The sequence below is a fragment of the Microcaecilia unicolor genome, chromosome 11, assembly GCF_901765095.1.
Source record: "Microcaecilia unicolor chromosome 11, aMicUni1.1, whole genome shotgun sequence".
Classification (NCBI taxonomy): domain Eukaryota; kingdom Metazoa; phylum Chordata; class Amphibia; order Gymnophiona; family Siphonopidae; genus Microcaecilia; species Microcaecilia unicolor.
In genome coordinates this window covers 14,182,181-14,206,923 of record NC_044041.1, presented here as the reverse complement: position 1 = coordinate 14,206,923, position 24,743 = coordinate 14,182,181, and the positions used below count along the sequence as shown (strand labels likewise).

At 44.9% G+C, this 24,743-nt stretch overlaps 1 protein-coding gene across 3 annotated transcripts in view; it reads left to right on the top strand.

The window, feature by feature from the left end:
* Window positions 1-174: 174 nt before the first annotated feature.
* ASCC2 (activating signal cointegrator 1 complex subunit 2) overlaps window positions 175-24,743 on the top strand; it is an 83,220-nt gene continuing 58,651 nt past the window's right edge. For 2 of the 3 annotated variants that reach the window (XM_030217777.1, XM_030217775.1), the window contains exons 1-2: window positions 175-275; window positions 15,935-16,061. In XM_030217777.1, coding sequence (XP_030073637.1) covers window positions 15,981-16,061 — 81 coding nt within the window. In that variant the 5' untranslated portion in view covers window positions 175-275; window positions 15,935-15,980. Of the gene's footprint in view, window positions 276-12,443; window positions 12,802-15,934; window positions 16,062-24,743 lie in introns of those variants that run through there. The other variant, XM_030217776.1, reaches the window with a different exon arrangement.

Genomic DNA, 24,743 nt, shown 5'->3' with positions numbered 1-24,743 from the left:
TATAAGCGGGGACGCGCACGCTGCGCGGGAGGCGGGACACGCTACAGCGGAGGGCGCGTAACCTTAACGTGCGCACCCGCGCATCCAATCTCCTCGAAGGCGAGGAGGTAAAAAAGTCAGCTGGTCAAAGGCGTTACGTCACCCCGCCGGTTTCCTAACCTTGGGGTTAGGGGTTGCGTCATTTCCGGTTGAATGTACAGGTAGTTGAAAAAAAAAAAAAAAAACAACCCAGTTAGTTACTTGAAGAAGGGCGGCCCGGAGACGGTGACTGAACTGTGAGTATTTGTTAGTAATTGTGTAATGCTTCTTTGGGACTGGTTAAGAGTAGTAGGGACTGTGTTTTGGAATAAAAGTTCGTCGGTAGTTAAGGGCTGTTCCTAGTTTGTACTTACGGGAACATGTTTAGCGTATCTAGGCCTCTGAACATTGTTGTTGTTGTGTTTAGGGGTGAGTGGGAACTGTTGTGTTTTCTGTGCGTAAATATCATTTGTGGACACACTCGATTCCCGAAGAACTTTCTCGAATTATTATTTCCTGACTCGGATTCTTTCCCTGTGTTCTGGTTATCAATAGAAATCAAACAAAATAAAACATGGAAAAGAAAATAAGATGATACCTTTTTTATTGGACATAACTTAATACATTTCTTGATTAGCTTTCGAAGGTTGCCCTTCTTCGTCAGATCGGAAATAAGCAAATGTGCTAGCTGACAGTGTATATAAGTGAAAACATTCAAGCATTACTATGACAGTCTGACAGGGTGGGAGAATGGGGTTGGGTAGGGGGTATGCATGGGGACATCAAAGCATATCATTGATATTCTAACAGGATGGGTGTGGATAGGATATGGATAAAACCATACAAGAACGTAAGACCTTTGAAGTCAGAATGATTGAATATTTTAACACCCAACAAAAAGGACTTAACAAGGATCTGGGGTTCCTAGCCCATTATAAACCATAAAGCTGTATGTCTCTGTTGATCACCCCACCCCTCACCTATCCACACCCATCCTGTTAGAATATCAATGATATGCTTTGATGTCCCCATGCATACCTCCTACCCACCCCCATCCTCCCACCCTGTCAGACTGTCATAGTAATGCTTGAATGTTTTCACTTATATACACTGTCAGCTAGCACATTTGCTTATTTCCGATCTCACGAAGAAGGGCAACCTTCGAAAGCTAATCAAGAAATGTATTAAGTTATGTCCAATAAAAAAGGTATCATCTTATTTTCTTTTCCATGTTTTATTTTGTTTGATTTCTATTGATAACCTTAAGAGTGGACTAACACGGCTACCACACTCCTCTACTTTCCCCGTTCTGGTAACGGAGATTCTCTATAGACGGCCAGGAGGATCATACAGCCCATGCTGTAACACTATTGAATCGTGTCATTGGGACGGAACCGATTTGGAAACAGCTGCCTAAAGATGAGAAAATCCAGCCCATCCTTGCTCAAAGCCCACCTCTTAGTCTTCAATGTCGCTTTCGCCACCTAACCATTGGACCTCTATCCAGGAAATCCAGATTGCCCCAATTTGATTGACTGCACATGTTGTCCTTTAGATTGTAAGCTCCTTTGAGCAGGGACTGACTTTCTTTGTTAAATTGTACAGCGCTGCGTAACCCTGGCAGCGCTTTAGAAATGTTAAATAGTAGTAGTAGTAGTAGAAAGCTCTGGAAGCTTTCTGAGGATGTGCAGGAGTTGTGGTGCTCTTGACAGTCAGTCCATTTCACAGCCTACTTCTAGATTGGGTGGGTGGAGGGAGAATGAAGGTGTAGGATCCAACTGTCCATGGAGATCACCAGTACAGTTACAAAATTTCTTTTTCATGGACAGTAAGGATGGTACAGCTACATTATTGAATCATTGTCATCGGGACGGAGCCAATTTGGAAACAGCTGCTTAAAGATGAGAAAGCTCTGGAAGCTTTCTGAGGATGTGCAGGAATTCATACAGCCACATTATTGGTGATTTGCAAGCTAAGCGATGCAGAGGGTAGTATGTGTTATCTTGAGCCTTCTGCCCATGATATTCTGGAGGAGGAGCCATATTGAAGTGAAATCCACCTAATTCTGAATGACCAAAGTAATAATCTGTTGAAGACAGTTAATCAATTCAGTAATTCCTAGTGAAAGTATGCAAGGAGGACCCACTAACCAATGGGTAACCCACTAACCAATGGGTGGAAACAGAAAAGTGCTGTGCACAGGTGTCTTTTGTTTCACTTGAGTTGTAGTGTCAAAACTAATCTTGTTGTAGTGTTACTACCAGTGATATAGCCAGACTGCCAATTTTGGGTGGGCCTGAACCCAAAGTGGGTGGGCACAAAATTTTCCCTCTACCCCCCTCCCCCAGCAAAATTTAGTCACACTAATCAGATGCATTTGTCACACAGGGGAGAAGTGCTGCTTTTCAGTGCATCGGGTTTCAGAAAATAATTTATTTAATAGCCTAACACCCTTTTCAATGAGCTTTCAGAGGCCAAAACCTCCTGCTTCAGGTCAGAATAATGCTGTTATGGTATCCTCTCCTGACCTAAGGAAGTATTGGTCTCTGAAACGTTATTAACACAGGTATCATATTACTTGATCCTAAATTTAAAATAAAATCATTTTCTTTACCTTTGTTGTATGGCCATTTACTTTTTCTAATTGTGTTGCTCCCAGTCTCTAGATTCTGCTTTCCTTCATTTTCGCTAAACTCTTCTGCGCCATTTGTCATTTTTCTCTCCTTTTTCTTTGCTTTCTTCAATATTTTTCAGCCTCTCTCTCTCTCCAGATTTAATTCATTCTTACTATCCATTCTTTAATTTCCTTCTTTTAACTTCATCTACCTATGGCTTTTCATCTTTTTCTCACCCTTGTTCTCCCCATGCCCCTTCCTCTTATTCTCCAGTCTTTCTCTACTCCCCTTTTTCATCCAGCAGCTCTCCTCTTTCTCTCCCCATCCTTCCAGTGTCTCCCCTCTTTCTTTCTGCATCCTTCCATCCAGTGTCTCCTCTTTCTCCCTACCCTTCCATCCAGCGTCTTCCCTCTTTCTCTCCCCATCCTTCCACCGATCTACCCTCTCTCCTGATCCTTCCATCTAATGTCTCTCTCCCCCTCCTTCTATCCAGTGTCTCTCTCTCTCTCTCTCTACTCTTTTCTGTTCAGTGTCCCTTCTCTCTCTGCATCCTTCCAATCGCTCCCCTGTCTCTCTGCATCCATTCATCATCTCCCCCTTTCTCTCCCCATCCTTCCATCGTGTATTTCTCTCTCCATCCTTCCATCTGTTTTCCCTCTTTCCCTCCCCATCCTTCCATCAGTCTATCCCCCTCTCCTGATTCTTCCATCCAGTGTCTCTCTCTCTCTATCCCCTTCATTCCATCCAGGCCCGCCCACCCAACACAGACTTGCCAAGTCTCCCATGAAAAACGCAGCGCCAGCGCCCATTTCCGGCCACTGCTGCTTCTCCTGTTGAGCAGCAGCGGCCGCTACATAAACAAAAAGAGCTAATTTAAACAACCCAAAATGTTTTTAAAAAGCAAGCGCGGCACCGCAGGCAGCCATCAGGAATTGGCTGTCAGCTCTGCAGCCGCTCCTCTCGCGTCGCTGCGCTCCTCTGGGGTCTTACTCCAGGGAGGGTCCATCAAGCCCAGCATCCTGTTTCTAACGGTGGCCAATCCAGGTCACAAGTACCTGGCAAGGCCCCAAAATAGTACAATACATTTTATGCTGCCTATCCCAGAAACAAGCAGTGGATTTTCCCAAGTCCATTTTAACAATAGTCTATGAATTTTTCCTTTAGGAAACCATTCAAACCTTTTTTAAACCCCACTAAGCTAACTGCTTTTACTACATTCTCTGGCAATGAATTCCAGAGTTTAATTACACGAGTGAAGAAAATTTTCTACGATTCATTTTAAATTTACTGTTTTTGTAGCTTCATTTCATGCCCCCCAGTCCTAGTGTTTTTGGAAAGAGTAAACAAGTGATTCACATCTACCTGTTCCACTCCACTCATTATTTTTACAGACCTCTATCATATCTCCTCTCTGCTGTCTTTTCTCCAAGCTGAAGAGCCCTAGCCACTTTAGCCTTTCCTCATAGTTGTCCCATCCCTTTTATCATTTTTGTCGCCCTTCTCTGTACCTTTTCTAATTCCACTATATCTTTTCTCAGATGCAGCGACCAGAATTGAACACACTATTCGATGTGCGATCGCACTATGAAGCGATACAAAAGCATTATAACGTCTTCGTTTTTGTTTTCCATTCCTTTGCTAATAATACCTAACATTCTATTTGCTTTGTTAGTCGCAGCAGCACACTGAGCAGAAGGTTTCAACGTATCATCAACGACGACACCTAGATCCCTTTCTTCATCCGTGACTCCTAACATGGAACCTTGCATGATGTAGCTATAATTTGGGTTCCTCTTTCCCACATGCATCACTTTGCACTTGATCACATTAAATGTTATCTGCCATTTAGACGGCCAGTCTCCCAGTCTCGTAAGGCCCTCTTGTAATTTTTCACAATCCTCCCGCGATTTAATGACTTTGAATAACTTTGTGTCATCAGCAAATTTAATTACCTCACTAGTTACTCCCAAATTACCTCACTAGTTACTCCCATCTCTAGGTCATTTATAAATATGTTAAAAAGCAGCAGTCCCTGCACAGACCCCTGGGGAACCCCACTAGCTACCCTTCTCCATTGAGAATACTGACCATTTAACCCAACTCTCTGTTTTCTATCTTTTAACCAGTTTTTAATCCACAATAGAACACTATCTCCTATCCCATGACTCTCCAATTTCCTCTGGAGTCTTTCATGAGGTACTTTATCAAACGCCTTTTGAAGATCCAGATATACAATATCAACCGGCTCACCTTTATCCACATATTTGTTCACCCCTTCAAAGAAATGTAGTAGATTGGTGAGGCAAGATTTCCCTTCACTAAATCCATGTTGACTTTGTCTCATTAATCCATGCTTTTGAATATGCTCTGTAATTTTGTTCTTAATAATAGTCTGTACCATTTTGCCCGGCACCAATGTCAGACTCACCGGTCTATGATTTCCCGGATCTTCTCTGGAACCTTTTTTAAAAATCGGCGTTACATTGGCCACCCTCCAATCTTCGGTACCACGCTCGATTTTAAGGATAAATTACATATTACTAACAATAGCTCCGCAAGCTCATTTTTCAGATCTATCAGTACTCTGGGATGAATATCATCCGGTCCAGGAGATTTGCTACTCCTCAGTTTGTAGAACTGCCCCATTTCATCCTCCAGGTTTACAGAGAATTCATCAAGTTTCTCCAACTCATCAGCTTCAAATACCATTTTCGGCACCGGTATCCCACCCAAATCTTCCTCGGTGAAGACCGAAGCAAAGAATTCATTTAATCTCTCTGCTACATCTTTGTCTTCCCTGATTGCCCCTTTTACTCCTCGGTCCTCTAGCAGTCCAACCAATTCTTTTGCCGGCTTCCTGCTTTTAATATACCTAAAAATAATTTTACTATGTGTTTTTGCCTTCAACGCAGTCTTTTTTTCGAAGTCCCTCTTAGCCTTCCTTATCAGCGCTTTGCATTTGACTTGGCATTCCTTATGCTGTGTCATATTATTTTCAGTCGGTTCCTTCTTCCATTTTCTGAAGGATTTTCTTTTAGCTCTAATAGCATCCTTCACCTCACTTTTTAACCACACCGGCTGGTCTTCCGTCCTCCTTTTTTTAATATTCGGAATATATTTGGCCTGGGCTTCCAGGATGGTGATTTTGAACAGCATCCAAGCCTGATGTAAATTTTTGACCCTCGCAGCTGCTCCTCTAATTTTTTTTCACCGTTCTTCTAATTTTATCATAGTCTCCTTTTTTAAAGTTAAACACAAATGTATTTGATTTCCCATCCTGCTTATAATCGAACGAGAAAAACGCCCAAGTTCCGACCTAAATCATGAGATGGACGTTTATCTCACAAAAACGAATAACCCAGTATAATCAAAAGCCGAACTTGGACATTTTCAACTGCACTCCATCGCGGAAGCATACAAAGTTGATGGGGGCGTGTCGGAGGCGTGGTGAAGGCGGGACTGGGTCATGGTTATCACCCGAACAGACATGGGCGCCTTTCGCCGATAATGGAAAAAAGTACATGCGTTTGTAGCTAGAATTTAGGGCACTTTTCCTGGACCCTGTTTTTTCACGAATAAGGCCCCAAAAAGTGCCCTAAATGACCAGATTACCACCAGAGGGAATCGGGGATGATCTCCCCTGACTCCCCCAGTGGTCACTAACCCCCTCCCACCACAAAAAATTATGTTTCACAACTTTTTGTTTTCACCCTCAAATGTCATACCCACCTCCCTGGCAGCAGTATGCAGGTCCCTGGAGCAGTTGTTAGGGGGTGCAGTGGACTTTCAGGCAGGTGGACCCAGGCCCACGCCCCCCCTACCCAAACCCACTGTACCCACATGTAGGTGCCCCCCTTCACCCCTTAGGGCTATAGTAATGGTGTAGACTTGTGGGCAGTGGGTTTTGAGGGGGATTTGGGGGGCTCACCACACAAGGGAAGGGTGCTATGCACCTGGGAGCTCTTTTACCTTTTTTTTTTGTTTGTTTTTGAAAAAGTGCCCCCCAGGGTGCCCGGTTGGTGTCCTGGCATGTGAGGGGAACCAGTGCACTACGAATCCTGGCCCCTCCCACGAACAAATGCCTTGGATTTATTCGTTTTTGAGCTGGGCGCTTTCATTTTCCATTATCGCTGAAAAGCAAAAACGCCCAGCTCACAAATTGTCGAATAAAACATGGACGTCTATTTTTCTTTAAAATACGGTTCGGTCCGCCCCTTCACGGACCCGTTCTCGGAGATAAACGCCCATGGAGATAGACGTTTTCCTTCGATTATGCCCCTATACGTATACTTACTTCAAAGCTAATATCAAATCCGATCATATTATGATCAGTGTTATCAAACGGCCTCAGCACCATTACCTCCCACACCAGATCATGTGCTCTACTAAGGACTAGGTCTAGAATTTTTCCTTCTCTCGTCGGCTCCTGTACCAGCTACTCCATAAAGCTGTCCTTGATTTCATCAAGGAATTTTACCTCCTTAGCGTGTCCCGATGTTACATTTACCCAGTCAATATCGGGGTAATTGAAATCACCCATTATTATTGTGTTGCCCAAAAACTAAATACATTAACAACCAGCCATAAGGCAACAATGAGTGTGCCTGCATGATAGGGTGGAGGATGGACAGGCAGGCAGGCTGTACCCCTATATATTATGATCAACAAATCAGTTTGAAGTAAAAATAAAATAATCTATTAGATGAATGCATGAGATCCTGAAAACAAATAGATAAGTGACTGCTGGATATGAGAGAGATAAATGAATTTAAAGGAAAAGATATTTAAATAAATTAGATATTCACAAAATTAAAGCAGAATATCATGAAGAGTTATCTAAATTTGAACTGAAAGAACATTTATTTATTTATTTGTTACATTTGCACATTTTCCCACCTATTTTCAGGCTCAGTGTGGCTTACATAGTACCGTAGAGATGTTCGTCAATTCCAGTATGAACAAATACAGTTATGTTTTGGTAGAACAAGGTTCAAGTGTTACACTTTAGGGAGTTTTATAGAGGAAGAGAATCGTAGACAGGCACGACAGTATTAATTTTGAGATTGTAAGATAAGTAACATTAATTAGAAGTTGATCAACAACTATATTTAAACTGCATGTTACATCACATTTGCTACAGATATATATTACACACCTATATTTTAATGGGTACTTAGAATACTGGAATAGTTATTTCTCAATATTTGATGTCTAGCTTTTTATATATTATTTCCTTCAATTTAAAAGGCTTGAATAATACATTTAAAAGGAGCAAATTTTGAGTATATATCACAAAACTCTCCCCTGATATATTATTTCTCCAATAAACTCACCTAGATATAAACCACTGTAATTTACTTAAACACAATAAATACACACTAGCTGCTGTTTTTTCTGCTCTTGGCAAGAAAAATGGCACTGCGTTTATTATAAATCCTTCCTTCCTATAACAATTATCTCAGAACAAACTTGGAAGGTTGCTGGATAATTTTGAACACCATTATAAACCAGTTTACCTTTTGTGTTTTGCAATATTTGTTCTCCTAATGCAGATGACCCCTCCTCCCCCCCATTTTTAACACAATTGCTAATGCTTTACTCCCTTTCTTAGATCAACCTATTATATGGGGTGGTGATTTCAACCTAGTGTTAAATCCTATTTTTGATAGAAAATCAAAATGCTCCACCCCCTCATCTTCAAAGAATAGATCCTCAATATTTTAAATGAATTACAATTATGCAATGTATGGAGACTTCTCCACCCTAATGATTTAGATTTTATTTTTTTATTCATTACCGCATCACACTCCCAATATTGATTTCTTTTTAGCTTCCAATTCACTATTACCTAAGACAGTGATGGACAACCTTTTGAGCTTGGTGTGTCAAAATTCGCCAAAAAATCGAGCATAACTCGGGTGGTGTGTCACTTCGAGAAAAATCACTGCTACTAGGACCGCCCCCCCCCCCACCCAAGATCGCTGCCCACCTGAGGTCGCTGGGCCCCCCCTCCACCCGCTACCAGGCCCAGAACTAACCTTAAAGCCTCCTTTCACGTCGCAGCAAGCAGCAGCAGGGCAGACCTCTCTTCCTTCCTTCTGTGCTCCTCCCTCACGGACGTTACGTCAGGCGAGGGCGGGACACGGAAGGAAGGAGTGGCCTGCCCTGCTGCTGCTTGCTGCGACGTGAAAGGAGGCTTTAAGGTTAGATTCCGGGAGCGAGGAGGGAGGGCGGACCACAGTGCGGCGGTGCCGCGTGTTATCGAAAATGGCTACGCGTGTCAGTGCTGACACGCATGTCATAGGTTTGCCATCAGGGACCTAAGATTTTAGATGCAAACATTTTACCTATAACGATCACACACCCATTCAATTAAAAGTAGAACTTTCCTCCTCTAACAAACAAAAATCACAATGGCGTTTCAATCCTATCATCATAAATGAAGATGGTTTCCAAGATTGAATTAAAAATGGTAAACAAGGGATGCATTCAAGGCAACAATTCCTGGCTATTAGCGTTTATATAAAATGGCAAAGAAAACAAATTACTAACTTAGAAATTAAACCTCTGGAATTTCAATAAGTTCACAAAAGTAATTATGCCACTTTTCTCAAATTATGTGAGCTTCGAAAAGAGTATAACTCGATTTGTGCAAAACAGGCTGGACAAATTAATGCTTTTGTTGGTGCACGATATTATGCAGAACAAAATAAAGCAGTTCGTCTCCTGGCCTCTTTTCTTAAAGGTAAACGCACCAAAAGTAGAGTAACTTCACTGAATGACTCTTCAAAAAATATGGGTCACTAAAGGTACTGAAATTGCCAATCTTTTCCAAATATTCTATCAGTCATTTATATTCTTCAGAGTCTTCCACCCCTGATAAAGACTTTGATACCTTTTTCTCACAGTTTTCCCACACATCTTTAACGGAATCTCAAATTAAGGGGTCCTTTTACAAAGGCATGCTGAAAAATGGCTTGCGGTAGTGTAGGTGCGGGTTTGGGGCACGCGCTGATCCATTTTTTAGTGCGCCTGTAAAAAAGGCCTCTTTTTTTTTTTTTTTGCCGAAAATGGCCGTGCGACAAAATCAAAATTGCTCCGTGTCTATTTTGGGCCTGAGACTTTACCGCCAGCCATAGACCTAGCGGTAAAGAATCTGGATGGTAATGACCTAGTCACGTCAAATGCCACTTGGTGCGCATCCGTTATGCGCGCCAAAAAATATTTTCCAGACGCACGTAGCAGACGCGTGCCAAAATCGAAATTACCACAAGGTTCACATGGTAACCGGGCAGTAAGTTCAATTTGGCACGCATGGAGGGGCATAATCGAATGAAAACGTCTATCTCCATGGGCGTTTATCTCCGAGAACGGGTCCGTGAAGGGGCGGACCGAACCGTATTTTCGAAAAAAATAGACGTCCATGTTTTATTCAACAATGTGTGAGCTGGGCGTTTTTGTTTTTCAGTGATAATGGAAAATGAAAGCGCCCAGCTCAAAAACGAATAAATCCAAGGCATTTGTTCGTGGGAGGGGCCAGGATTCGTAGTGCATTGGTCCCCCTCACATGCCAGGACACCAACCGGGCACCCTAGGGGGCACTTTTACAAAAACAAAAAAAAAGGTAAAAGAGCTCCCAGGTGCATAGCACCCTTCCCTTGTGTGTTGAGCCCCCCAAATCCCCCTCAAAACCCACTGCCCACAAGTCTGCACCATTACTATAGCCCTAAGGGGTGAAGGGGGGCACCTACATGTGGGTACAGTGGGTTTGGGGGGGTTGAACGACTAATAAGCATTAAGCAGCACAATTGTAACAGGTAGGGGGGATGGGCCTGGGTCCACCTGCCTGAAGTCCACTGCACCCCCTAACAACTGCTCCAGTGACCTGCATACTGCTGTCAGGGAGCTGGGTATGACATTTGAGGGTGAAAATAAAAAGTTGTGAAACTTCATTTTTTGTGGTGGGAGGGGGTTAGTGACCACTGGGGGAGTCAGGGGAGGTCATCCCCGATTCCCTCCAGTGGTCATCTGGTCATTTAGGGCACTTTTTGGGGCCTTATTCGTGAAAAAACAGGGTCCAGGAAAAGTGTCCTAAATTCTAGCTAAAAACGCATACTTTTTTCCCATTATCGGTGAAATGCGCCCATCTCTGTTCGGCAGATAACCACGCCCCAGTTCCGCCTTCGCCACACCTCTGACACGCCCCCATCAACTTTGTCCGCATCCGCGATGGAGTGCAGTTGAAAACGTCCAAAATCGGCTTTCGATTATACCGCTTTATTCGTTTTTGTGAGATAAACGTCCATCTCCCGATTTAGGTCGGAACTTGGGCGTTTTTCTCGTTCGATTATAAGCAGGATAGGTGCCTATGTGGCTTAGTCAAAGGGGCCCTTAAACTCCCCCATTGCGATAACAGAAATGAAGTCAGCCATTAAAACTGCTCATTAAATAAAGCGCCAGGACCCAGTGGTCTCTCGGCTGATTTCTGCAAAGTCTTTTCTTCAGACCTTTGTCCCCTTTTGCATTTCTTTTCTAATAATATTATTACTGATCAAAAAGTCCCTGGGTCTTTTGTAGAGGCCAAAATTGTTGTTCTCCCAAAAATAGGAAAATATCTTGCTTATTTAGCAAATTATAGATCTTTAACATTGCTTTTGACTCGTAACCACTTGCCTCCACCCACCCTCCTCTCTTCCTTCCCGTACACATTAATTGATTTGATTTGCTTACTTTATTTTTTGTCTATTAGATTGTAAGCTCTTTGAGCAGGGACCGTCTTTCTTCTATGTTTGTGCAGCACTGCGTACGCTCTGTAGCGCTATAGAAATGCTAAATAGTAGTAGTAGTAGTAGTACTATAATATAATAAAACTCACCCTGAACGTTCTGAGGACACGGACGTTACTTCCGTAATGAAGGGTTTGTGGTGGTGAAGCCACCGAAAGCACCAAGTCGCTGGGCCCTGCCCTCGCGTCAAACGTGATGACGTCGAGGGCGGAGCAATGGCGTCACGCATCGAGGGCAGGGCAATGGCGTCAGTGGCTTCACAACCAAGAAGCTGATGAAGGTGCGTTCACGAGGTGCGGACCTATGGCGTTAGTGGCTTCGGAACGACTAACCGGTGGGTAGGGAGGGAGGGGGTATTGAGGAGGAAAACCTTGATAGCGCCCGTTTCATTTGATCCAGAAACGGGCCATTTTTACTAGTCACTTATAAATCTTGACAGTAAAATATATGCCAAACTGCTAGCTTTGAGATGACTGTCCTCCATCCTCCTGTCATTAATTCATCCAAATCAGAATGGATTTATTCCAATAAGATCCACCTCCGATAACTCAAGACTTTTTTGTAATATACTTTCCTTAGCATCTAGTCACAGCCCTCCTTGGTTGCACTATCCGTGGATTCAGAGAAGGCATTTGATCGAGTGGAATGGTCTTATTTATTTAAGGTTCTATCCTGGTTTGGTTTTGACACTCCTTTTATTAATATGATTAAAATCCTGTATTTAAACCCCCAAGCCAGAATCTTTGGTAATGATATGCTCTCGTCTGCCTTATCTGTATCCAGGGGTACAAGACAGGAATGTCCCCTATCCCCCCATTTTGTTTAATCTAGCAACTGAACCTTTAGCCATTGCCCTTAAAATCTATTAATGAAAGTTTACAAAACTAGAAACATAGAAACATGACGGCAGATAAAGGCCATGTGACCCATCCAGTCTGCCCATCCTCTGTAACCCCTAACGCTTCCTTTTCCTAAGTAATCCCACATGCTTATCCCGTCCCTTTTTAAATACACTTTCCAATAGGCGACAAGTACTGCCGACCCTGCATAGCGTATTTTTTAAGTATTGAACTACAATCGAGATCTCTGTTTGAAAACAGATTGATTGATATATCTTATCTCCACAGACCACTCCAAAAGAACACTAAGACTCCTGAGGCAGGCCTATTGGCCGAAACACGGCCGTGTCGAGTCACTTTGAATTACTACATTGGTTTGGACTCATTAAATAAAGTGGATTTGTACATCGTCTAAGACCGTTTTTTTGTGTCATCTTCGCTGTGTTCCTGGCTGCTTTGAGCTTGCGAAGACTGTTCACATCGACTTCTTAGGAAATAAATATGAAGATATTTCTCTAAAGTTCATTTCCCCTAATTGTAAATGTAAGTGTAACATAGTAGATGACGGCAGAAAAAGACCTGCATGGTCCATCCAGTCTGCCCAACAAGATAACTCATATGTGCTACTTTTTGTGTATACCTTACCTTGATTTGTACCTGTCCTTTTCAGGGCACAGACCGTATAAGTCTGCCCAGCACTATCCCCGCCTCCCAACCACCAGTCCCGCCTCCCACCACCGGCTCTGGCACAGACCGTATAAGTCTGCCCAGCACTATCCCTGCCTCCCAATCACCAGTCCCGCCTTCCACCACCGGCTCTGGCACAGACTGTATAAGTCTGCCCAGCACCATCCCCACCTCCCGCCACCGGCTCTGCCACCCAATCTCGGCTAAGCTCCTTAGGATCCATTCCTTCTGAACAGGATTCTTTTATGTTTATCCCACGCATGTTTGATCATTGTTTATCTAAACACTCAGCAATCTCCAGTGTACCGTAAGAATGTTTCCTCTCATCTGCTCATTTGTTATCTTGTTTTATCTTCATATTTGAAGTGTTTTGTTCCTCATTGTATGCATGCATAATATGTTAATAATACAAATTGGCTCTATATGATTTTGTTTTATTGTAATGTTAAATAACATTAATAAGGATGATTTTCAAAAAAAAAAAAATTTTAGGTTAGCTGATTCCAATTTGTTGTAAATTCAGACAAAAGAATGCCTTACCAAGAAAGAAAAATTTTATTCCAAATAGAAAAGGTTGACCTTCTGAAATAGGCACCGTGGCCCGCTTTTCTCTCTGCATCCCACAACTTATCGCTTGTAATAACTTGAAACAAGACTACAAAAGTGTATAAAGTTTCCAACTTTGTTTCCTATAAAGAGGATAGAGAGCAAACTGCAACTCAGTGAACAGGGACATTGCATTTAAAAAAAAAAAAAAAAGTCTAATTAATGTTTCACATCTATTTGACAGTTTGAAGATAGTTCCTTTGTTGGCAAATGCATTTCCTGAAGCACAAGGTCATTATTTTACAAACTGGAATGATATCCTTTAAAAAAAGAAAAGAAAGGAAGAAATGTATATGAAAAATATGCACAGGAGAACACAGCCAGACACCTCCTTAGCTGACTCAAAGATATATATCTTTCTTTCATCCAGCATAGTAAGGGGCTCATTTTCAAAGCCCTTAGACAGACTTGTATACAAAGTACCATCATGACGTCAGAGGGCGGAACAGAGAGGGAAACGGATTCGGACTGTCGGACGCCGCCTGGAAACGAACATCGCGCGAACCAACCTCCACCCTCCCCCCCCCCCCATCCCCGCCCCCCTCCGTATCGGGCCCCCTGCACTGACCTGACAGCGCCTCTCACCTCCTTGTGGAAGAGCTGCAGGCAGCAGCAGAGCAATCTGCTGCTGCCTGTAGCGCTTTCACACGGAGGTGAAAGGCGCTGTCAGGTCAGTGCAGGGGGCCCGGCATGGAGGGGGGAGGGAGCGGCGGCGATGAGGGTAGCTGGACATGGGGGGATAGGGCATGGTTGCTGGACATGGGGTGAGAGCACGGCAGAGAGGAGGGTTGCTGGACATGGGGGGAAGGGGGAGGCCTTGTAGCGCTATAGAAATGCTAAATAGTAGTAGTAGTAGTAGTAGGCCAAGGGAAAGAGGAGGGTTGCTGAATATGGGGGGGAGGATCGGTGGACGGGGTGAGGCCAGGGGAGAGAGGAGGGCTGCAATACTCGCCCTTTTTTACGGGTTTAACGGCAGTAGTAACATATGGTACTTTGTGTGTCTGTGCTTTGAAAATGAGCTCCTAAGTGTTTCAAGAATAAAATTTCTCCAGAATCTACAGCCAGGAACATTTTTACCCCCTGTTCTTGCCATGTATGCAAATTCTGTCATGCATATTCATTAGGAATATCTTGAAACCCAAGCCAGCTAGAGTCCGCAAGGACCTGAGGAAGTTGCAAAATGACAGAAATAAGATGTACTGGAATAGCTTCTATGTCTTTCTTTAAGTATAATTATAAAAACCTGTTGTCCAAAACATGATATTGGAGAGCAAACTGAATGTTGTCAGGGTAGTCATAAGTTTAGTGGCTTGATTTGACTGTGGAACTCATTTTCAAAAGAGAAAAACGTCCAAAAAGTGACATAAATCTGCATTTGGACGTTTTTCTCACAAAAACGTCCAAATTGGTATTTTCAAAACCAATTTTTAGATGTTTTTCTATGATGTCCATCAGAAGTGTGTTCAGATAACAAGGGCCATGTCTGGAGCGTGTTAAGGGCAAGATCTGGGCGGTCCTAACACTTGGACGTTTTTCAGCCATAATGGAACAAAACAAAACCGTCTAGGACTAAAACTAAGATGTTTTGAGCTAGACCTGTTTTTATAATGAATAAGGCACAAAAAGGTGCCCTAAATGACCAGATGACCACTGGAGGGAATCAGGAATTACCTCCCCTTACTCCCCCAGTGTTCACTAACCCCTTCTCACACTCCAAAAATGTAATTAAAAACATTACTTGCCAGCCTCCGATGTTATACTCAGGTCCATTAGAACAGCATGCAGGTCCCTGGAGTAGTGTAGTGGTGGGTGCAGTGCACTGCAGACAGGTGGACCCGGGCCCATACCTCCCCTGCCTGTTAGACTTGTGGAGGAAACTGTGAGCCCTCCAAAACTCACCAGAAACCCATTGTACCCACATATTGATGCCCCCTTCACCCGTAAGGGCTATGGTAGTGGTGCACAGTTGGGGGTGGTAGGTTTTGGGTGGGTTTTGGGGGCGCAGCAGACAAGATAAAGGAGCAATGGTGAAATGTGTGCCTGGGAGCATTTTATGAAGTCGACTGCAGTGCCCCCTAGGGTGCCCTACTGCTTTCCTGGGATGCCTGGGGGACTAGTCTACAAAAAATGCTGGCTCCTCCTACATCCCAATGGCTTGATTTTTGTGCGTTTTGCACTTGGACTTTTTTTTTTTTAATGGGCCAAAAAACAAAACGTCCAAATCACAAAACCTTATTCAAAACAGTATTTTTGTGGAAAAAAGATAGATGTTTTTCGTTTTTGAAAATGACCTTCTTTCTATTCAGATTTAGTCATATCGAAAATGCCCCTCCATGTATAAGTATGGTGGTTTTCAGTCCTTTTTTTTTTCTTATGTGTGTAGGTTTTATTTTTTTTGAAGACGAGAGAGGGAGAGAAAAGTCTGCAGGATGCCAGCATTGCCACTGGATGAGCTTCAAATCCCAATAAAGGATCCTGCCACAGGGAAGCTGCGCACTCTGCCAGCATTGGTGAGATCAACTGGCTGAAACAATGGGAACAACTTTTACACGTTGGGTGAAGAAAAATTTTCTCCGATTCGTTTTAAATTTACCACACTGTAGCTTCAACTCATGCCCTCTAGTCCTATTATTTTTGGATAGCGTGAACAGTCGCTTCATATCCACCCGATCCATTCCACTCATTATTTTATACACTTCTATCATATCTCCCCTCAGCCGTCTCTTCTCCAAGCTGAAAAGCCCTAGCCTTCTCAGCCTCTCTTCATAGGAAAGTCGTCCCATCCCCACTATCATTTTCGTCGCCCTTCGCTGTACCTTTTCCAATTCTACTATATCTTTTTTGAGATACGGAGACCAGTACTGAACACAATACTCCAGGTGCGGTCGCACCATGGAGCGATACAACGGCATTATAACATCCGCACACCTGGACTCCATACCCTTCCTAATAACACCCAACATTCTATTCGCTTTCCTAGCCAGCAGAAGGTTTCAGCGTATCATCGACGACGACACCCAGATCCCTTTCTTGATCCGTAACTCCTAACGCGGAACCTTGCAAGACGTAGCTATAATTCGGGTTCCTCTTACCCACATGCATCACTTTGCACTTGTCAACATTGAACTTCATCTGCCACTTGCACGCCCATTCTCCCAGTCTCGCAAGGTCCTCCTGTAATCGTTCACATTCCTCCTGCGACTTGACGACCCTGAATAATTTTGTGTCATCGGCGAATTTAATTACCTCACTGGGAACAACTTTTTTTACTGCCCTCTTGAGCAACTGAGAAACACAATAATTATGACATTTCATGGAGCTCTGTTTAGGCAAGACGTGAGAGTGGTTATGGATTCAGAAATTGCTAGGTTTAAGTAGTAACTAGGGGTAATGAAATACCTTTTTGTGCTGCATAAACCTATAAGAAAGCAGGGGTGGGGCAAGAAAACTGCTGATTTCTTCATTTACATTTATGCTTCATGTTCTTTCATGCTTACATTTTTCACAAAGTACAAAGTATATTTATTCATAGTGGGTTTTCCCAGACCAACTAGACAGTGATCAGAGGAGAAAACAAAAATGCAGTATTTCAGATTTATCAGTACCAAGCAAGTATTCTGTACTAGGTATGGAGAGACAAAGGATCATCAGTCAAAAGCCAAGAAAATAGGGGCCTATGACTGATTTCCAAAAAAGTTCTTGGTTCACCTTGATAACATTGGGTGTATATATTACACCACAGCCTCTGGAGGCAGATGCTTGGCACAGTTCAAGTATGAAGTGCACAAGCAGGAGAGGGTGAGAAGAATGAAGAGAGGACTGAAGTTGGGGATGAGGGGGGGGAATTCTTTTCCTCCCCCTTCCCCACTCTTTAACCCTGCATGCCTCCTCTCTTTCTGTTCTCTGCCTTTTCTTCTTCTGTCCCTACTCTTTACCTTTTGCTTTCTGTGCCTGTCTTTGCTGCCCCCCATTCTGCTTTCTGTTCCCATGTCTCCTTTGCCCACCACCAGTATCCCCCACCCAACCCTCGTAGGGGTCCTTTTAGTAAAGTGTGCCAAAAAGTGGGCCGCGCTAGTGTAGGCGCATGTTTTGGGCGTGCACAGATCCATTTTTCAGCGCGCCTGTAAAAAAAGGCCTTTTTAAAAAAAACTTTTGCCGAAAACGGACATGCGGCAAAATAAAAATTGGCGCGTATCCATTTTGGGTCTGAGACCTTACCGCCAGCCATTGAATTAGCGGTAAGGTCTCACACGGTAACAGCGGTAATCGTCTACGCACGTAGAATGACTATTACCTCCCGGTTTCTAGCGCACATACAAAAAAAACGAAATGACCGCCCGAGCCTTGCTGTAGCCGGGCGGTAACTCCAAATTGACGCGCATTGGGCATGCGTAGGCGCCTACACGGCTTAGTAAAAGGGCCCCTTAGTCTCTCTCTCTCTGCTTTCCATTGTGCACAACATCTCCGATCTTCTTTTCTCTCCCAATAGTCTAATCATAACAAAGGCAAAACAAGTGGTTTTCCCCTAATGCCTCATTGTATCAACTGCAGCAGTCCGAGTAGGTTCAGCTTCAGTGGTCACAGTGGAGGTTCTCCAGCAGCTCTATGTGTCAGGTGGACACTGGTAAAGCCTATGCTGTTCCTTGCCTCAGGCTGACTTCTTACAACCCTCTCTTAATAACCCTGCAGCATTGTTTGAACTGTGGGACAAAATCGCAATAATTAATAATATGAAGTAAGTGTATTAAATTAATGCGAATCTGAAAAAGAGAAGTTATAAAGATTCTTATGTTATGACAGAAACATACAACTACACCTGCACAGTACAGAATCCTATAGCCGAAACATGCTAATGTGCGGCATCAGTAAGGTACTTACAGAATATTTAACCAATGTCATTAGTGTAGAAGCACCGCTAGTAGACTAACAGATTCTTATAGCATACAAAAAATGAATTATACACTTTAAACCCAATTATATTCAAACTTCAGCAGAAATGGAAAGAAAACGAGTAGAGGAGTGGCCTAGTGGTTAGGGTGGTGGACTTTGGTCCTGAGGAACTGAGTTCGATTCCCACTTTAGGCACAGGCAGCTCCTTGTGACTCTGGGCAAGTCACTTAACCCTCCATTGCCCCATGTAAGCCGCATTGAGCCTGACATGAGTGGGAAAGCGCGGGGTACAAATGTAACAAAAATAAAATAGATACTATTGGAGATTCTACATGGAATGTTGCTACTATTGGAGATTCTACTAGCAACATTCCATGTAGAAGGCTGCGCAGGCTTCTGTTTCTGGGAGTCTGACGTCCTGCAAGATGTTTGCAAAAATTTTGGCAAATCAGTTAAGCCAAGTCTTGCCTTCACTAATACATGAGTCGCAAGTGGGATTCGTGCAGGGTCGCTCCGTGTGTAAAAATATTAGAAGAATTTTGACAGCACTAGAGGTGGTTTCGAAGAGAGAGCTGCTGGCGCTGTTTATCAGTTTTGACACCGAAAAGGCGTTTGATCGGGTATCCTGGGATTTCTTATTCGATACCCTTGCAGCGTATGGGTTTTCGGTCGTTTGATCATGGGGAGTGGCGGGAAGGAGGGTGATATTCGCCTCCTCTCTTAGTAAGGTGGGTGTGTCTTAATATACTGTAATACAGTGATGGCGAACCTTTCAGAGACCGAGTGCCCAAACAGCAACCCAAAATCGAATTATTTATCGCGAAGTGCTGGTACTCATTATGGGCGGGATCACCACATATGACTCCACCCCTATGATAGCCACACCCCCTTACACCAGCCATGGCGCATATAAACAGACATCATTGAAAATATTATACTAGTATAGGAGAAAAAAATAACATGATTTTCTTTCATTATAAATCACTAGTAAAAAAGGCCCGTTTCTGACACAAATGAAACGGGCGCTAGCAAGGTTTTCCTTGGAGTGTGTATGTTTGGGAGAGTGTATGTGAGAGTGAGTGTTTGAGAGTCAGAGTGAAAGTGTGAGTGTGTGAGAGAGAGAGTGACTCTGGGTGTGAGTGTGTTTGTGAGAGAGTGTGTGTGAGAATGAGAGTGTGTGCAAGTGTGTATGTGAGACACAGTGTGAGAGAGTGTGTGTGTGGGCAAGAGACAGAGTGTGTGTGAGACACAGATTCTCTGTGAGAGTGAGTGTATGACACCAAGCGAGTGTATGAGTGACTGTGTGGCACATAGAGAGTGAATGTGATACTGTGTGAGACAGAGTGTGTGAGAGTGAGAATCAGAAAGACATTGTATATGAGAGAGACAGTGTGAGCCGTGCCCTCCCAATCCATGGCCATTTGTCCCCTGCCCCCTCCATTCATCCTTTTCCAGCAATTCCCCTCTGTCCCTGAGCCCTGCCCTCCCAATCCATGGCCATCCATGTTTGTCTGTCACCTGCCCCCTCCATTCATCCCTATCCAGTATTTCCCCTCTCTGCCTGAGGCCTGCCCTGCAATCCATATCCATCCATGCCCATCTGTCCCCGCCATTCATCCCTATGCAGCAATTCCCCCTCTCCCTGAGTCCTGCCATTCCAATCCATGCCCATCCATGCTCATCTGTCACCTGGCCCCTCCATTTTTCCCTATCCAGCATTTTCCCTCTCTGCCTGAGGCCTGCTCTGCAATCCATATCCATCCATGCCCATCTGTCCCCTCCATTCATCCCTATCCAGCAATTCCCCTCTCCCTGAGTCCTGCCCTTCCAATCCATGCCCATCCATGCTCATCTGTCACCTGGCCCCTCCATTTTTCCCTATCCAGCATTTCCCCTCTCTGCCTGAGGCCTGCTCTGCAATCCATATCCATCCATGCCCATCTGTCCCCTCCATTCATCCCTATACAGCAATTCCCCTCTCCCTGAGTCCTGCCCTTCCAATCCATGCCCATCCATGCTCCTCTGTCACCTGGCCCCTCCATTTTTCCCTATCCAGCATTTCCCCTCTCTGCCTGAGGCCTGCTCTGCAATCCATATCCATCCATGCCCATCTGTCCCCTCCATTCATCCCTATCCAGCAATTCCCCTCTCCCTGAGTCCTGCCCTTCCAATCCATGCCCATCCATGCTCATCTGTCACCTGGCCCCTCCATTTTCCCTATCCAGCAATTTCCCTCTCTCCCTGAGTCCTGCCCTCCCCAATCCATGCCCATCCATGCTCCTCTGTCCCCTGCCCCCTCCATTCATCCATTTCCAGTAATTCCCCTCTCTCCCTGTGCCCTGCCCTCCTAATCCATACCCATCCATGCTCCTCTGTCCCCTGCCGCCTCCATTCATCCTTTTCCAGCAAGTCCCCTCTCGCCCTTCCATGACCCCCCCCTCGCATCCATGCTACTCTCTCTCCCATGTCCCAGCCTGGCCCACCCTCTTCTCCCCCCCCCCCTTCGCATCCATGCCCCCCCTTCGCATCCATGCATCCCTTTTTTTTTTTTTTTTATTCTTTTTAACTTTACCTCCGTGGCGGTTCGTGCAGCGAAGCGTCAGGGAAGGAGACGGCGCTCCCGACGTCTAGCTTTCCCTTCGCTGGCGGAACACAGCGAAGGGAAGGCTAGACGTCGGGAGCGCCGCCTCCTTCCCTGACGCTTCGCTTCCGTATTTGTTTGTTTAGGCGCGAGGGCGGGGCAGAGACGGCTGGATGGCTTCACACCACGAACGCCACGAACTCCACGAACCCCACGAACCCCACGAACCAGGGAGTGACGTCAGATGGCTTCAGAACGTTGTCCTCATTAGAACGTTCACGGTGCGTTTTATTATATTAGATTTCTTTAAGTTGTTACAGTTCCAGTATACCCAGTGCAAAATAAGACAGCAGATGTAAATTCTCAAATTGGACATATTCCAAACACTAAAATGAAAATAAAATGATTTTTTCTACCTTTGTTGTCTGGTGATTTTGTTTTTCTATCCATATTGGTCCTAGTCGCTGATTCTGCTGCTCTCTATCAGTTCTCTTAACTCCGTTTCCAGGGCTTCCTTTCCATTTATTTCTTTACTTTCCTCCTTTCTTCTTTATTTCTTGCCTCCATTTATGTCTTTACTTTCCTCCTTTCTTCTTCATTTCTTGCCCTCCATCCATGTCCAGCAACCCTCCTCTCCCCTCCAGCCACCCTCCTCTCCCCCCTGCCCTCCCTCCCAGCACCCAGCATCAGCCCACCCAGCATCAGGCCTCCCTCCCAACCACCCACCCAGCAGCACCAAGCATCAAGCCTCCCTCCCTCCCCACCCAGCACCCAGCGGCACCCAACACCAGGCATCCTTCCCTCCCAGCACTAAGCATTAGGCCTCCCTCCCTCCCACCACGCAGCAGCACCAGCTAGCGTCAGGCCTCCCACGCAGCAGCACCCAGCGTCAGGCCTCCCACCCAGCAGCACCCAGCACCAGGCCTACCTCCCTCCCACCCAGCACCAGGCCGGCCTCCCTCCCTCCCACCAAGCACCACGCCGCTTGCCCTCGCTCCCTCCCTCTTCCAAACAAGCATCAGCCCACCCGTCCTCCCCCCCTCCCTCCCAGCACCAGGGCCCCCCTCCCCCTCCTCTTCCTCTGAAATTGAAAAAGCGTACCGGGTTAAGGCAGCGTCGGCAGCGGCAACGAAAAGCGTGGTCTTCACTCAGCGCGCTTCCCTTCTGTCTCTCAAGCTCTGGTCCCGCCGAGTGAAGACCACGCTTTTCGTTGCCACTGCCGACGCTGCCTTAACCCGGTACGCTTTTTCAATTTCAGAGGAGGAGGAGAGGGAGGGGGGCCCTGGTGCTGGGAGGGAGGGGGGGAGAGGACGGGCGGGCTGATGCTTGTTTGGAAGAGGGAGGGAGCGAAGGCAAGCGGCGTGGTGCTTGGTGGGAGGGAGGGAGGCCGGCCTGGTACTCGGAGGGAGGGAGAGTGGGCGGAGCGGACCAGCGACCATCACGCGTGCCAAGGGAGAGGGCTCTGCGTGCCGTCTCTGGCACACGTGCCAAAGGTTCGCCATCACCGCTGTAATACCTCACTTGAACGGCTAGCATACATGTAGGGGGGATGGAGGGGGGGCTTGGTACACGTAGCTAAGTATTAGGACAACCTAACAGCAGTTTGACCTATTTTTTCTCATTTACTGCTCCACGAAGAGTTAAATGGGGCAGGAGTGGGAAGGTAGGTAATATAATTTAGTCTGTTGCTGCCTGTTGGATGTTACGGGTTTGTTAATCATTTTAATTAACAGCATTATGTTTAATCCGAGAGGGGGGATTGTTAGTGTACGCTGGGGAGGGGAGATAATGGAAAACATTTATTGATGATAGAATATCACTTTGTTTCTGTATGACATGTATTATGTAACAGTATGTTGTGAAGTTTGTTGACACATTCACATGCTGAATCATCAATAAAAATTGTTAACAATAGAGGAGGGGGAGTCTTCGGGGGCTGGTCGGGTGGCGGTCCTTGGTTGGGTGCGGCTGGATGTTCAGCCAGTGTTGGGTTTCTATCATCAGACTCCGAAGGCTCCTTTCTAGATATTAACACTAGTGATGATACATTAATGCACTTTGTGATTTTGGCGCTTATATCATCATCAGTATATTTTTCAAAAAACACATATATACACAAAAAGTTTTTTTGACGGACAATAAAAAGATAGTATTTGAGGGGAGTTTTCTGAGCCCGATGATGCAGGCATGGAGCTGGCTGGACATTTGGCCATGTTCGGCCGGGGATTGTTGTCCGTTTGGTTTCTGGGAACTCTTTCTCCTTTAAAATCAACAACGGCTCAACTTAAAAAAAAAAAAAAATAATAATAATTTAGTCTGTGTGAATTCTCTGGGAAGCCTAGAAACATATTAAAAGCATCATTTTGTTTAATGAGTTAGCACTCTCCATGAATGTCGGTGACAAAACTTGCCACTTTTAAGGTTCTTGGCAGAAAAGAAAGAAGCTTCTACAGAATGACTGACTGCATTCTCATGCAACACAAAATAAGAAAATAAGGTGATACCTTTTTATTGGACTAACAGTACTTCTTGTCTAGCTTTCATGAGTTCAACATCGATCCTCAGGTCAAGACTAACACGGCAATCACTTAACCCTCCATTGCCCCAGCTACAAAATTAGTACCTGCATATAATATGTAAAACTGCTTTGCTTGTAAACACAGAAAGGCAATATATGAAATTTTTTTTATTTTTATTTTTGTTACATTTGTACCCCGCACTTTCCCACTCATGGCAGGCTCAATGCGGCTTACATATTATATACAGGTACTTATTTGTACCTGGGGCAATGGAGGGTTAAGTGACTTGCCCAGAGTCACAAGGAGCTGCCTGTGCCTGAAGTGGGAATTGAACTCAGTTCCTTAGTTCCCCAGGACCAAAGTCCATCACCCTAACCACTAGGCCACTCCTCCACTCCCATCTCCCTTCCTTTTCCTAAAGGATTGATAATCTCTTGCCTCCTGTCCGAGATCCAACATCTCTCCCCTTCCGTTGCCCGGCACCTCTCTCTCCCTACCACTTCCACCAGCAGTGGCACAAACTGGTGGTGAGCCAGTAGCAAGACTCTTCTTGTGGCTCACTGCTTCAGCCATAACTTCCACCTGTGGCCCCTCCAAGTTCTACTTGTGGGTCTGCAGCTCACTCACCACTCCCACCTGGGATTCGGCATCTGTCACCTTCTCAATCCACCCCCCGCCTTGCCGGTCTCGCTTAAAAGTAGTCTTCTGTTGGTCCCTGGCAGCAACAGCATTGCACATATGCTGTCTGAGTCCTGGTCTGAAGCTTTCCCTCTGACCCATCCCGCCCATGCAGAAACAGGAAGTGATAACAGAAGAGGAGGGACGTGCCAGAGGAAAAGTTTCAAACCAGGCTGCGGACAGCGTGTGTGCAATGCTGTTGCTGCCGGGGACCATCAGTAGACCACCTTTAAGGTAGACCAGTGTGGGGGAGGGATGATGTTGAGTCGCAGGTGGGGGGAAAGATGCCAGTTCATGCCGAAAACAGAGGTTTGGAGGGAACGAGAGCAGAAGAGATATTTGGAGGAGACAGGAGATGCTGCAACTTGATTTATTTATTTATTTTAATGACACGATAAATAATTAATGCATTAATTGCAGGTTTCACTGTGATTTAACTTGCAGCCCTAAATAAAATACTTGATATAAAAAGAAGCAATACTGAGTAATTATGAAATACAGGTGGCTTTGACAGCAAGATACTA